The sequence below is a fragment of the Xenopus tropicalis genome, chromosome 4 (genome assembly GCF_000004195.4).
Source record: "Xenopus tropicalis strain Nigerian chromosome 4, UCB_Xtro_10.0, whole genome shotgun sequence".
NCBI classification, from domain to species: domain Eukaryota; kingdom Metazoa; phylum Chordata; class Amphibia; order Anura; family Pipidae; genus Xenopus; species Xenopus tropicalis.
This window is the reverse complement of record NC_030680.2, coordinates 138295746-138309287: the sequence shown is the minus strand read 5'-3', so window position 1 is coordinate 138309287 and position 13542 is coordinate 138295746. Positions and strand designations below refer to the sequence as shown.

The following is a 13542-nucleotide window of genomic DNA, read 5'->3' as shown; positions in this document are numbered from 1 at the left end:
TGTATGGACATAAGGGTGGCGCAGTGGTTAGCAATCCTGCTTTGAACTATATGCTGTTGGGAACACTCACTGATGACAGGTATGATCTGAAAGGGACACAAAGGGGCGCATTTACTAACCCACGAACGGGCCGAATGCGCCCGATTGCGTTTTTTTCGTAATGATCGGTATTTTGCGATTTTTTTGTTACCAATACGATTTTTGCGAAAAAACGCGACTTTTTCGTAGCCATTCCGAAAGTTGCGATTTTTTCGTAGCGTTAAAACTTGCGCAAAAAGTCGCAATTTTTTCGTAGTGTTAAAACTTGCGCAAAACGTTGCGCCTTTTAAATTTTAACGCTACGAAAAAAGTGCAACTTTCGGAATGGCTACGAAAAATCCAAAAAATCGCAAAATGTTCGTTTTCAAATCGGAATTTTTCCAATTCGGATTCGTGGGTTAGTAAATGTGCCCCAAAGAGTCCACGTCCAGACTGGCATTCAGAATAGGCCTTGGTATTATAAATATGCAGTGTCAAAAACGGCCTATACCAGTCTAATAAATAGTAATTGTTTATGGCATCTTAAAGAAGCCCCTCTGCTGTAAGTCATAGGTGTCTGAGAGACAACCCAAGGAAGATGAGCTTGGATTTTAAATATACAGGTATATTAAATAATACAGAAATGTCAGATTGTAAGCTCCACTGGGGCAGCAGATCTCTGCTACCGTGGGCAACTAACCGCTCCAAAAAGCCTTTCAACCGGCAACAATAGGAGTCATCAGTGGAAGAGATGCGTAAGCCTTTCCACTGGAGAATCCTGTTGTTCCCAGTCGAAAGGCATTTCGGATCAGTTAATTGCCAGCGGTAGCAGAGATCTATCGCAGGTGACTACACCGCTCCATGGCACATCAGCTTATCAGACTATTGTGTCCTTAAGCAACTGATACACTTTCCTTATATAATTTCAGCGCATCACTGAAGAAGCCAAAGGCCTTCATTCTTTTCAGCATTCTATTTGTGTCCAGGTATGACTATTCATATTGTCAAATTTGCACACTGCTTTCATTTGCCAATAAGCCATTCTGGGAAAGTGAAATTGATATAAATGCAATATTTAGAGCTGCTTACAATTCAGCACATTTATTTACCTTTTGTGCTTCTGCACTATTATAACTACCCTTGTTTAAAGTAGAAGGCAGGCGTAACTGGGGGTTCCAAGTTTTAGGCATCCCTCCTACAATAGTACCCTGGGTCAGTGCAATTTTCAGAGAACAGCACCAGGAGTCTCAGGTAAGTGATTATAATCACTTGGCACTTTTGGCACCCCCAGTGATAGTTTTTCCTTATTTAAATTAAAGGGCTAGTAATTTTGGTGCTACCAGCTTTTATTAAATGATACATAGTTTTAATTGCTTTGCTTGAATTTTTGTCAATTTATCAATTTGTCTGCTCTGTTACTTTATCATAAAATGTAAACTGCTCCCCAGTTCCTTTGATCAGTTACCCCTGGCAACAAGTACAGAACATTACATGCCATACTGTTTAAATTGAGATGCTGCAAGGAAGTGCTAATCTGAAACTTTTTTCCACCACAGGTCAAATATAAGAATAAAACCTGGCACACAAATTGCACCGATAATATCAGAGGTGAGTTAATTTAATCCAGAGGGAAAAGGTTAACATCCTCCATAGTAATAGCCATTTGGCTGAAATCAGTTATTAACCAAATGACTTGTGACATTTATACATTGTTGCTTGAATACATCAGAATTGAATCAGTATTTCATTTATATGCAACTTTGTAACTGCGGATTCCACTTTCATTTCACCATGTTACTTGTTACACGTGTCAAGTGCATAAAAAAATGCAGAATGTTGGAAAAATGTAATGAAACGGCTGTGCTAAAACACTAATCTGAACTTATTATGAGTTCATGAGAAGGATAAAAAAGTCTCAGACCATAGCATTTGGGCTATGTTCAACTTTGTTGAAGCTGTGGGGTATCTGTCTGCTCACCCTGTGTTTGTGTGGGGTTCCTGCATGGAACCCATAGTCACTGACCCTAGCAACCAGGCATTCAATTCTAAGTCATAATGGAGGAAGAATAGTGGCATTTTTATTGTTTTGAAGAGTATCAACTATAAAAACAGAGCCCCTGTATCAGTAATGCTAGCAACTTGATTCCATTTTACCTTGCAATTTGCAGATAGACATGCAGATAGTCTACATGTTGCCCTTGGCTGATACGTACTGTGTGTATCTACATGTTCTATATAAATGTATTGTGGGGTTTCACTCACATAGCAGCTTTGGAAATAACTTCTCTAAGTAATAAACACCCAGGGTAACTTTAATCAGAAATCTGCCTGTTTTATTCACAATGGATGTTATCATATATATATATATTTACTGTATATGTGTAACCCCTATTTGGCTGAATTTAGGCAAAGTCCAGGTAGTAATAGGGCATGGGGTGAATTGGACTCACTTTCAAAGGATTTGCCTTTGCTATGTGGAAGAGTATATGTATGAATGGTGTTGTTGAGCTACACCTACCCACTGCCAGATGTACCTTCCCTCCAGAGTTTCCCCAGGCACTGCGCCACAGTATATATATTACACATTTTGGTTAAAACATGAAAGTGCAACGATGTTGAATTCAGTCACCGTGCTAAATTCAACTTTGGTCACATATTGATTAATAAGTGAATGCTATTTAAAGTCTTTATGACAAAATGCCCCAGGAATGTTCCAAAGGTCCACAGTCATCTCTGTTAGGAAGACTAGAATGTTTATTGGACTCTTACCTGTCAAATATACACTAATACACAAATATACAGAAGTGCCTTTAGAGGGAGATTATATCACCGTGTATGCGAATCCTGATTATTCTGTAAAAGATAAGAGTGAGTATGGATTCATTTCTGCTTCACAGCTCTCTGTAAAGAAAGTGTAGCAAATCCTGTGGCTCTGAGAGGATATAACCCTCTAGATCAGGGCCTATTCTAGGCCATTTTATTCCCATAACAGGGGCATAACTACAGAGGAAGCAGACCCTGCAGATGCAGGGGGGCAGTAAGGCCCTAATTAATAATTTATTTCAATATATCTTGGTAGAATAGGCCAGTTTACTAATGTTTTGGGTCTCTAAATTGAATTTGCCACAAGGCCCAGTAACATCTACTTATGCTGCTGCCCCATAATAAAGGGGGTTTCTCAATAGATAGCTGAAATGTGGGCTCACAGTGACTAAGTGGACATCTATAAGTATGCCCCTTCTGCCAGATGAGCTAAGGGCTGCATACTAGAGTAGATTTTGTCTGCCATTCGGCCTTTGTTGCTCAGTTTAGCAGCCTGTTGACCATGTGTTGGACCAAAATGATCACTTTTCTGAGTTAGTATCTGAATGGGCTGCTCTGCTTGGCTAGGTCAAATTAGGCAAGGGATGCACTGGCCCATGTAGGTCAGTGGACAACTGCATACGACACCCCAGATTTGGTTTGTTAAAGACTATCCTAGGCTTTCTTTAAAACATGCAGAACACCTGACACTCTGCCGCTGTTTGCTTTGTTCTTGCCATGTTACAGGGCAAAAAAAGAAGTAACCAATAGGTTAAAATTGCTGTGCACCTATTCCTACACCTACTTCAGCTAAAGCATTTCTTCCTCAGTTTTCTGTATCTGATAAACCTGACCTGAAGAGCTAAAATAATGAAAAAGCTGCTTTTGTTTTCGTTTAAGCCGGCCATACACGCACCAACATTATTGTACGAAACCTTGTTCATATGATATTCGGTGCATGTATGGCGGCTCAGAGAGGGGGCCAATCTTGCAGAAGGCTGCGGATATCGGTCGATCGGCCAGGTTAAAAGATTTTGATCGGGCGCCCTTGAAGGCGCTCAAGCAAAATCTACATTCAGGGCTGAACCGGCAGGTGGAGGTAGAATTTCTATTGTTTTTACCTTCACATCTGACGATTCAGCCCTGAATGTCAGTGGAGGGTGGGACCGATCTTTCGGAATTGGATTGGAATTGCTATGTGTATGGTCACCTTTACACTTATTTCTTGTATGTTAACCCTATATCTATGTTTATAATTGGAAAAATGAAAATCAAGAATCTAAAAAAAATGCTAAAAATTGCTACAGAAATTAAATGTTATTTTTTTTCTTATACTTCAGATTTTCAGAGCTCCGTGGGCAAGAACACTTTCCTTATAGCTGTCTCAAACAGCTCACATGCAGATGCATCTTTCTGCATTGTTTGGAGGAACACATGTCTGGCTTTGAACAGCACAACACTCCAGGTTTGTCATTATATTGCCTAACTGCGGCAGGCTATGAGTTACATAAAACCATCAATCGGGCTTTATAATTCACCAGGTATCTAATCACTAGGGTGTCATTTCCCTAGCAACCTGTAATGCTAAATGCAATATGTAGTTCATAAATTACAGTAATATGTAAAGAAAATAAACACCCACACACTATGGCTTATAACACTATGGCCCTTGACAACCGGATAGCATTTCCAGTTGCAGCTGGTTAACTGGCAAAATGGGAAGGCATACTAAAATTTAAATTAAAGGCAAAGTTCTCCATGGGTATTGTCATGTATGGGGCCCACGACAGTCCTGCTTACTGATATCTGGTTTAAAATCAGCCCTGTATGGGTGGCCAAATCAGGCCCAAATGCGAGTGGATCTGGCTGAGTATGGCCACCTTAAGAAACTGAGCAATACACATTGTGTCATTATTGCTCTCTGAACTGGGAGGGGAAAAGAGGCCAAACCATTTTCCTGATTTACTATAGTGACTCAGAATCAAGAAAGTGTGAGTTAATGGAAATAACATAGACTTCATGCTTTAATGTACTTTGCAGGAAAACTATATTAAGAAACAGTTAAATAAAGTATATTTACAGAGCAAAGGAGATAAGCAGAGGTCATGCCTTCTCATATCAGAGAAAAAGTACAAAAGCAATTTTGCCCTAATATAAGGTGAAATTAATTAAAGGAGAAGAGCATATGTGGAAATGTGTTACTAACCAGATAAAAATCATAAAAGTACAAGTAAGGCTGAACAAACACAGTAAAAGCAAGTAAAGCTGGCCACATAAAAACAGCAAGCGAGCGAGCGGATCTTCTCCTGATATCCAGGCTAATTCGGATTACAATGGGTATAGGTGGCATCGGTTCGGGGACCGCATCAATGAGCCAATGCAGTCCCTGATCATAAGGAAAAATCGAACCTGCCCGATCGAGATCTGGCCCATCATTTGTGCCCATACACAGGCATATAAGCTTGGACCGATTCGGCAGCTAATCGGCCTGTGTATGGGCACATCCGACGGGCCTGCCCGACCGATATCTGGCCTCAAATCGGACAGATCTCGATCGGGCAGGTTAGAAAATCTAGTCGGATCGGGGACCGCATTGGCTCGTTGATGCGGTCCCCGGACCGACTTTACCTTTGCACGTTTGGCCCCAGGGCCAAACGATCAAATTACCTTGGATTCTCCCGATATTGCCGACCTGTAGGTGGGGATATCAGGAGAAGATCCACTCGATTGGCGACATCTGTGGATCTGCCAGTGTATGGGGACCTTAAGGGGCCGATATCAGAAGCTAGAATCAGCCCGTGTACGGCCCCCTTATCATATTTGCCAAAGTAGAAGCAGAACCTATGGGGTTTTTAGAAGCGTCTTTATCAGTGGGTGAAAGTTTAGAGCAGGACTTGATCATTTTCTTCCTCGTGACATGGGTTTTGTAGAAGGCACTGTTGAAGATGAGTCTACTGTATTAAAACTGACCGCAGTAACAAGTATCTCTTATTAGTTATTTATTACTGTCCCTGCCGTAGCCAAGACTGTGTTTAACTCTTTCCAGGAGCTGCATGGGGTTACGTCTCTGGAGATGAAAATACTGCAGGAGTTCAACTCTGGGCAGTGCGAGCTGGTAAGCAGCAGACCCTTATGGGGAATATTAATAATATTTGGTCTCAAAACTCATAGTTCTCATAAACAAACAATATTTAGTTGCAATTTTGTTGAGAAGCACTCAACCGGCGCAAGAGTGATGTGTGCACCCTATACAACCCAGGAACTACCAGTTGGTTCGGAGATGACAGCAACTCCAGGGTTCCCCTGCATCAAATAGATGTAGAACTGTGAGAACTGCAGAAGTGGCCATAATATAGGCATATGGTGGAAATAAGAAATGGACAATAAAAATGTTTCCACTACGGCCACCTGCGAGGTCCTCTGGTCGGAATAGGAAGTAGGATAAACCCACAATTTTAATAGTTATATTGAAGGACTTAGAGTTTAAAGGGGACCTGTCGCCCTAAGAAATAATTCCAAATTCTTTTCTATTGTGTTTATAATATAATATAAATCTCATTTCTCATTTCAGTCTTGGAATTAAACAATTACAGCAAGCTGGCAGGCGCCATTTTGTGGGCAATGCTATTAAGGCAAACTTTGTATGTGGCTACACAATTAGATGGTGAGGAGGAAGAGGGAAAGTGGGTGCTCAATGAAAAGTGAAAGTGCTCCGCTTCTGTGCCTAAGGCATAGGCGCGGGGAAAGCAATATGTCATTGACAGGTGGGATTTTAAAATGCCTTTATAATGGGTATGGAAGAAAAAAAGGAATTTGGATTTCATGTTTCATTTGCAAAGGACTTTTTTTATACAGCTTTTTATGTCTGGGTGACAGGTTCCCTTTAAAGTTTTATACTTGAATACACATTATAACCTTACTTTGAAACACATCTAGGCTAACTGTGAGGAATGAACCTATTGAGCTACAGGTTGCTGTACCCTGATGGACTCAATGGATTTTGAATGGTGCCTAATATTATCCAGATTACTCACAGAGATGCTCTTCTTGTTTCTAGGTCTGGAGAGGAAACAACAAAGAGGTGGCCTATGTCTGCTCATTGGATAAATGTAAGATGATTGTTACTACATGTACTGAATGCAAGCGAATAGGAAAGCTGAAAAGAGGCAGAACAAAAAGACAAATCATTTGAAAACTATAAAGAATGAGGGCCAATTGAAATGTTAACATACTAAAAGCTAACTTAAAGGTGAACTGCCCCTTTAAGGGATGGAAGATTTGTGTTTTTATTAATTGTTCTCAGTTATATATATATAACAGGTGTGCCCCCTTTTATAATCAGATATTAAACTCTGAGACAGTGATAGCCAAAGCACATAATGTTAAATGGAATTAATGCCAGAATCATTATTAGAGCAGATAAGAAGCCAGCGAGGGTAAGCACACTGTGTTATTACTTTGTACTTTGTTTAGAAGCAGAATCAATAATAGGAGCAGGGATCTGGGATGCAGTTATTGCTCACTTTATCTTATCATGTGCAGCAGTGCCAGTGGTGGGAGGGCATTACACACCAGCTAATAAAATATTCCTCCCACAGCCGAGAAGGCACATTCTGAAGTCAAAATATATCTTTTTAAAGGAGAACTACACCTTTAGAATGAATGCCTGACAACAGATCTCATCAAAAGGCCTATTAAAGAATCTTACCAAACTGGAATATATATATCAGTAAATATTGCCCTTAACATCCCTTGAGCCGCCATTTTGTGATGGGCTGTGTGCTCCCTCAGAGATCAGCTGACAGGAAATAATACAGCTCTAACAGGAAGTAGTGTGAGAGTATAAGACAGCACTCTGTCCATTCATTGGCTGATGGGGCCTAGCATGTATGTGTGCCTTGGCTTGTTTGTGTGCACCGGAATCGCATGAGCCCAGGGGGCGGCCCTTAGTTTTTCACCAAGTGAAGTGAATTTCAGGCATTACCCATTAAACTTCTGGATTCCATATGAGAGCAGATCATTTTGTGAAATTGGCCTGTCCTTAATATTCAAAATGAGCTGCCATTGGCGAGGTGGTGATTCTAGTAATGGCGGAACTGTGGGTTCTACTAATAACCTACAGTTTCCAGCATGCTCTAGCAAACCTCTGTTTCCATGGGGATTAGTCGTATTGAGGAAAGGCAATAACTTATAACAACCCGAGTCAATAGGTTTATTTTAGGAATGTGGGGCACAGTATACTATATTATCGAAACTAATATTCCAGCTAGTTGAATAACTGCAGATGCCTCCTGCCTTTCATTACATGTCACAGTGACATTGGCCTCTGCTTCCCTTATTACTTTCACTTTTATTTTCTCTCCCTCCTTCCCAAAACCATTTAGTATGGGAACTGCCTGCCCCTTCTGTGCAGAGAAATGTGTTTCTTTTTGAAAACAAATTCAAGTATTGTGCCAAGAAAGGGTAGCTTTTTCATGTTGCTGCAGATCCCAGGGAATGTGGCATTTTGTGCTATCCAAATACCAGATAATATAGAACACTCTGTTCCCTACAGAATAATGAAATTCTGTTTTAATATCTTGGTATAAAAGAATTTGACGGTTCTCTTTCTCCACAGATATGCGAAAGAGATGGAACTTGGCCTGGATTCTGTGCCTCACACTCCTGTGCTGTGCCCTCTTTGTCCTGTTACTGAAAAGAAAGAGAGTGAAACGTAAGTCACCAACCCTCCTGCACCGTTGCCTTTATAGAAGTGCCAGGAATATATCAACTTGCAGCAGATCTTCTTGTGAAAGCCTAGTGCAGGGATCCCCAACCTTTTATACCCGTGAGCCACATTCAAATGGAAAAAGTGTTGGGAAGCAACACAAGCATGGAAAAAGTTCCTGGGGAAGCAAATAAGAGCTAAAATTGGCTATTTGGTAGCCCCTATGTGGACTGGCAGCCTATAGAAGGCTCTGTTTGGCTTTACACTAGGTTTTATTAAACCAACACTTGCCTCCAGAAATTCAAAAATGAGCACCTACGTTGATGACACTGGGAGCAACATCCAAGGGTTTGGGGAGCAACATGTTGCTCATGAACCACTGGTTGGGGATCACTGGCCCAGTGGGTATAGTAAATAAAAGTGAGCTCATGTAGGAGCTGCTCCATAGACTGGTGAATGTATAAGATGTCACACAATAATGCCATAGCTGCACAGTAGTGTGCCCCTGCCTTGGTATGAACAAGGGATGGCTGTGCCTGGTGTCAATACTATTTAGATTGTGTCCCTTTGCCTATGGCAGTTACACACAAAGCATGTGCTTCCACCCACACCAATACTGACCTGCCAGCAGAAGTGTTTGTGCAGCATACAGTTCAGCTTCAAAGTAATCTATGACTTTGTACACTTGCAAGTTCCCCTTTTACGTCTGTGCGATCAAATAGACGTCACTGTATGATAAACTAGGCACCACTTATCCTTATGGCTGCGTGCCCACAGGGGAAGGACACCAGCAGTTTTTATGCATTTGATATTTGCTGGCATCCATAAGGATCAGTGGCACCTATTAACGCACTGCAGCCAGTTTGCAGATAGATGTTAATAATTAGCGATTATTTCCTAGTTAGTCCTGTATTGTGAAATGAACAACATATATAAGGGTTGATTCACTAAAGTGCAATAAAACGTGTGCTATTTATAGCATGCGTTAAAAATGTAATGCGTCTTATTTTTCACGTGTTAACCCACAATTCACTAAAAGGATATTTGCGTTAATTTAGACGCAATGCTGTTTACGTTATTTAAGTCGCGAAGACTATTTTCGTGCGGTATTTGACGCAATGCGCGCTACTTAACGCAGCTCGCTTATTAACACATGTACGCTACTTATTGGGCGAACGCCATATTAGCCATACACACCATTATGTTTGTAAAACTACTGTTTTTGAAAATGCCCATTTCCCTGCAAACTGGCGGCTGCATCACTCTGGGGCCAACACAGACTTGAATAAATCCCACTGCAAAGTTCATGTTGTGTTGCCAAAAGCTCATGAACTGTACTTTTCTATAATTACCACCTGCCCCAAGTAGCTGTTAATTTTTGCACAGACTAATGCGATATTTAGCGCGTCTAAGTGTTTGTGAATCATGCGTTAGTATTATTTCTGCGCGATAATTAACGCAACGCAGCAAAATTAACGCATTCAGTTGCGCGCTATTTAACACACGCGATATGCGACTTAATCCATGCGATAATACTTTAGCGAATCACGTGTTTTTTTGCATCAATTTTAACGCAAAAAAGCATGCGATAAGCGTTATCGCACCTTAGTGAATCAACCCTATAGTATCCAATGATCCTTCATCAGGTGCTTAGTCCACCTGATGAAGGATTATTGGATTTTAAACGTTGTGCATTTCACAAAAAAAAGATAACTGGTTGACTTGCACAGTGAAATTGTTGCGATTTGCACTTGCCAGCTGCAATTATATACACAAGTAATCACCCAAGTCTTCATATTACTGATGATATAGCATCATCTAAGAAAAGGCTGACACGCAGCAAAATGCAGTAAGAGGATCAAGCCTCAAATAAAATTGTGATCAACCCAATGCCAATAGCACTCAGTACCCAATAGCAACCACCTGCATTTGTGGGTGAAATTAACCTACAACAAATATCAGAACAATTTGGGGGCTGTGAGGAATTGCAGCCAGGACACAAGCGACTGACTAATCTGAGGTGCATTCAGACTGTGGGGTTCCAATTTCTGTGTCTATAACCATGACTTTAGCTTCCACATATGTTCAGCTTCTCTGTAAGGGAGATGTCCTCACTATATGCCCTGGGAAGCAAATATATGTACAGTCTCCCTGTCCCTTAAGGGGTCCTTTCCAGACATAACTGTCCAACCCCATGTTGGGTTGCAGATTTGGTTATGGTGAGATGTGGATCCTTATACTAGCTAAAAAGCTAAACTTCATTCCAGTGTTCATATTTATGCTGTTTAAAGGCCACATTACCCTCAGTTTTTCCTGAACTGTGCAAACTACAAAAAATACCTATGGCATAGCTTTATAGTGTGTTTTAATACTGCTTAAAAAAACATGTTAATGGGACATGTTCCCACTGGGATTATACAACCCCCCCCCCCCCGAACTGATAGGCCACAACTACTTTCTTCTTCTTGTTATAGGATTAAAACTCAAAGGATCCCATGTAGTAAATATATGGAAGATTGAATTCTGCTCAGGGCTGGACTGGCTAGAGTACCAGAGCATTCCTGGGTTCCTGGGTGGTTCAGCCTAGGCCAGTTCCCATCAGCCCCTTCTTATTTCCATGTATAGGTATATCATACCAATATTATTCGTCTTTATCTTACTGTTGCAAGAATGGACCCTAGATATCATGTTCCTTGGGGGAAGAAAGCAAAATTAAAATAAATACACAGTCATTTTTCAATATTTCTATTGGATAAATAAAAAATAATGGTGGTGCAGCCCTTTTAACCAAGCCCACTTTGTTTACTGAAACCTATTTTTTTGTATTTTTCCTAAACAGAGTGGTTGAAGAAAATGGCAACTGACAAGCCTCATGGTGAGTTAGTGAGAGATTTCAAATGCTAAAGGGAAAATGCTCATATGGTTCAACTGTTTAGCTTGTCAGGGTAAATATGGTGGCAGTGTAAATGTGCAGATGGTAACTAGGTAGAATTTGTTATCATGAAGACAGTGGCGTAATTACACTACAGTGTGTCTCCTGACTGTGGAAGTGAGGGGCAGATAAGGATCCACAACCTCCTTCCTGCCCGAACATATGCTGTCCAACTCATGAGTGTGGTGGCATTGTGGGTAATATGGTGCGGAGGGGAGCTCTAAAATTATCATGAAGGAGGGATCCAACATAGTCACCTTAAGCAAAAGCATCCAGATTATGCCAATATGGCAACTGACCATATAGCACCCAGGAACATATTATCAGGCAGAGTAGGAAAATGGCTGCCGTGTCACTGACTATAGAGCGCCCAGGAACATATTATCAGGCAGAGTAGGAAAATGGCTGCCGTGTCACTGACTATAGAGCGCCCAGAAACATATTATCAGGCAGAGTAGGAAAATGGCTGCCGTGTCACTGACTATAGAGCGCCCAGGAACATATTATCAGGCAGAGTAGGAAAATGGCTGCCGTGTCACTGACTATAGAGCACCCAGGAACATATTATCAGGCATAGTAGGAAAATGGCTGCCGTGTCACTGACTATAGAGCGCCCAGAAACATATTATCAGGCAGAGTAGGAAAATGGCTGCCGTGCCACTGACTATAGAGCGCCCAGAAACATATTATCAGGCAGAGTAGGAAAATGGCTGCCGTGCCACTGACTATAGAGCACCCAGGAACATATTATCAGGCAGAGTAGGAAAATGGCTGCAGTGTCACTGACTATAGAGCGCCCAGGAACATATTATCAGGCAGAGTAGGAAAATGGCTGCCGTGTCACTGACTATAGAGCACCCAGGAACATATTATCAGGCATAGTAGGAAAATGGCTGCCGTGTCACTGACTATAGAGCACCCAGGAACATATTAGCAGGCAGAGTAGGAAAATGGCTGCCGTTCCACTGACTATAGAGCACCCAGGAACATATTATCAGGCAGAGTAGGAAAATGGCTGCCGTGCCACTGACTATAGAGCACCCAGGAACATATTATCAGGCATAGTAGGAAAATGGCTGCCGTGTCACTGACTATAGAGCGCCCAGGAACATATTATCAGGCATAGTAGGAAAATGGCTGCCGTGTCACTGACTATAGAGCGCCCAGGAACATATTATCAGGCAGAGTAGGAAAATGGCTGCCGTGTCACTGACTATAGAGCGCCCAGGAACATATTATCAGGCAGAGTAGGAAAATGGCTGCCGTGTCACTGACTATAGAACACCCAGGAACATATTATCAGGCAGAGTAGGAAAATGGCTGCCGTGCCACTGACTATAGAGCACCCAGGAACATATTATCAGGCATAGTAGGAAAATGGCTGCCGTGTCACTGACTATAGAGCGCCCAGGAACATATTATCAGACAGAGTAGGAAAATGGCTGCCGTGTCACTGACTATAGAGCGCCTAGGAACATATTATCAGGCATAGTAGGAAAATGGCTGCCGTGTCACTGACTATAGAGCGCCCAGAAACATATTATCAGGCAGAGTAGGAAAATGGCTGCCGTGTCACTGACTATAGAGCGCCCAGGAACATATTATCAGGCAGAGTAGGAAAATGGCTGCCGTGTCACTGACTATAGAGCGCCCAGGAACATATTATCAGGCAGAGTAGGAAAATGGCTGCCGTGTCACTGACTATAGAGCGCCCAGAAACATATTATCAGGCAGAGTAGGAAAATATCCAAGGTACAACTTGTTATCAGCCAGATTACACCAAAATGATTGAAGTTTGCCTCTACAGATAACATTCATGAATTCATTATTATTGTGCAGACTATGCCAAAATGTAAAACATAATGCATAGAAACAAACTATTATATCAAGTACTGACCAAATCAGCAGCAGTGTTGCACCAATATCAGCTATTTGCAAATATTTACATAAACATTAGAGAATAGAAAGCTCTCAAAGCTTCCTTTGGTACCAGCTTTCTCTGGTGCTGTCATTTGTATCCTTAATAGTACCCACTGCTATTTGCAAGGACTAGTAACAAACACCATCAGTGGTTTTTAGCTGC

General features: G+C 41.5%; 1 protein-coding gene across 1 annotated transcript in view; it reads left to right on the top strand.

Annotated features, from left to right (window-relative positions):
* The window catches only part of il17rc (interleukin 17 receptor C), a 45713-nt gene that overhangs the window by 30277 nt on the left and 1894 nt on the right, over positions 1-13542 (top strand). The window contains exons 12-18 of the mRNA XM_002941672.4: positions 948-1004; positions 1575-1626; positions 4161-4285; positions 5867-5935; positions 6878-6929; positions 8438-8533; positions 11367-11402. Of these exons, the coding sequence (XP_002941718.2) occupies positions 948-1004; positions 1575-1626; positions 4161-4285; positions 5867-5935; positions 6878-6929; positions 8438-8533; positions 11367-11402 (487 nt within the window). The remainder of the gene's footprint in view (positions 1-947; positions 1005-1574; positions 1627-4160; positions 4286-5866; positions 5936-6877; positions 6930-8437; positions 8534-11366; positions 11403-13542) is intronic.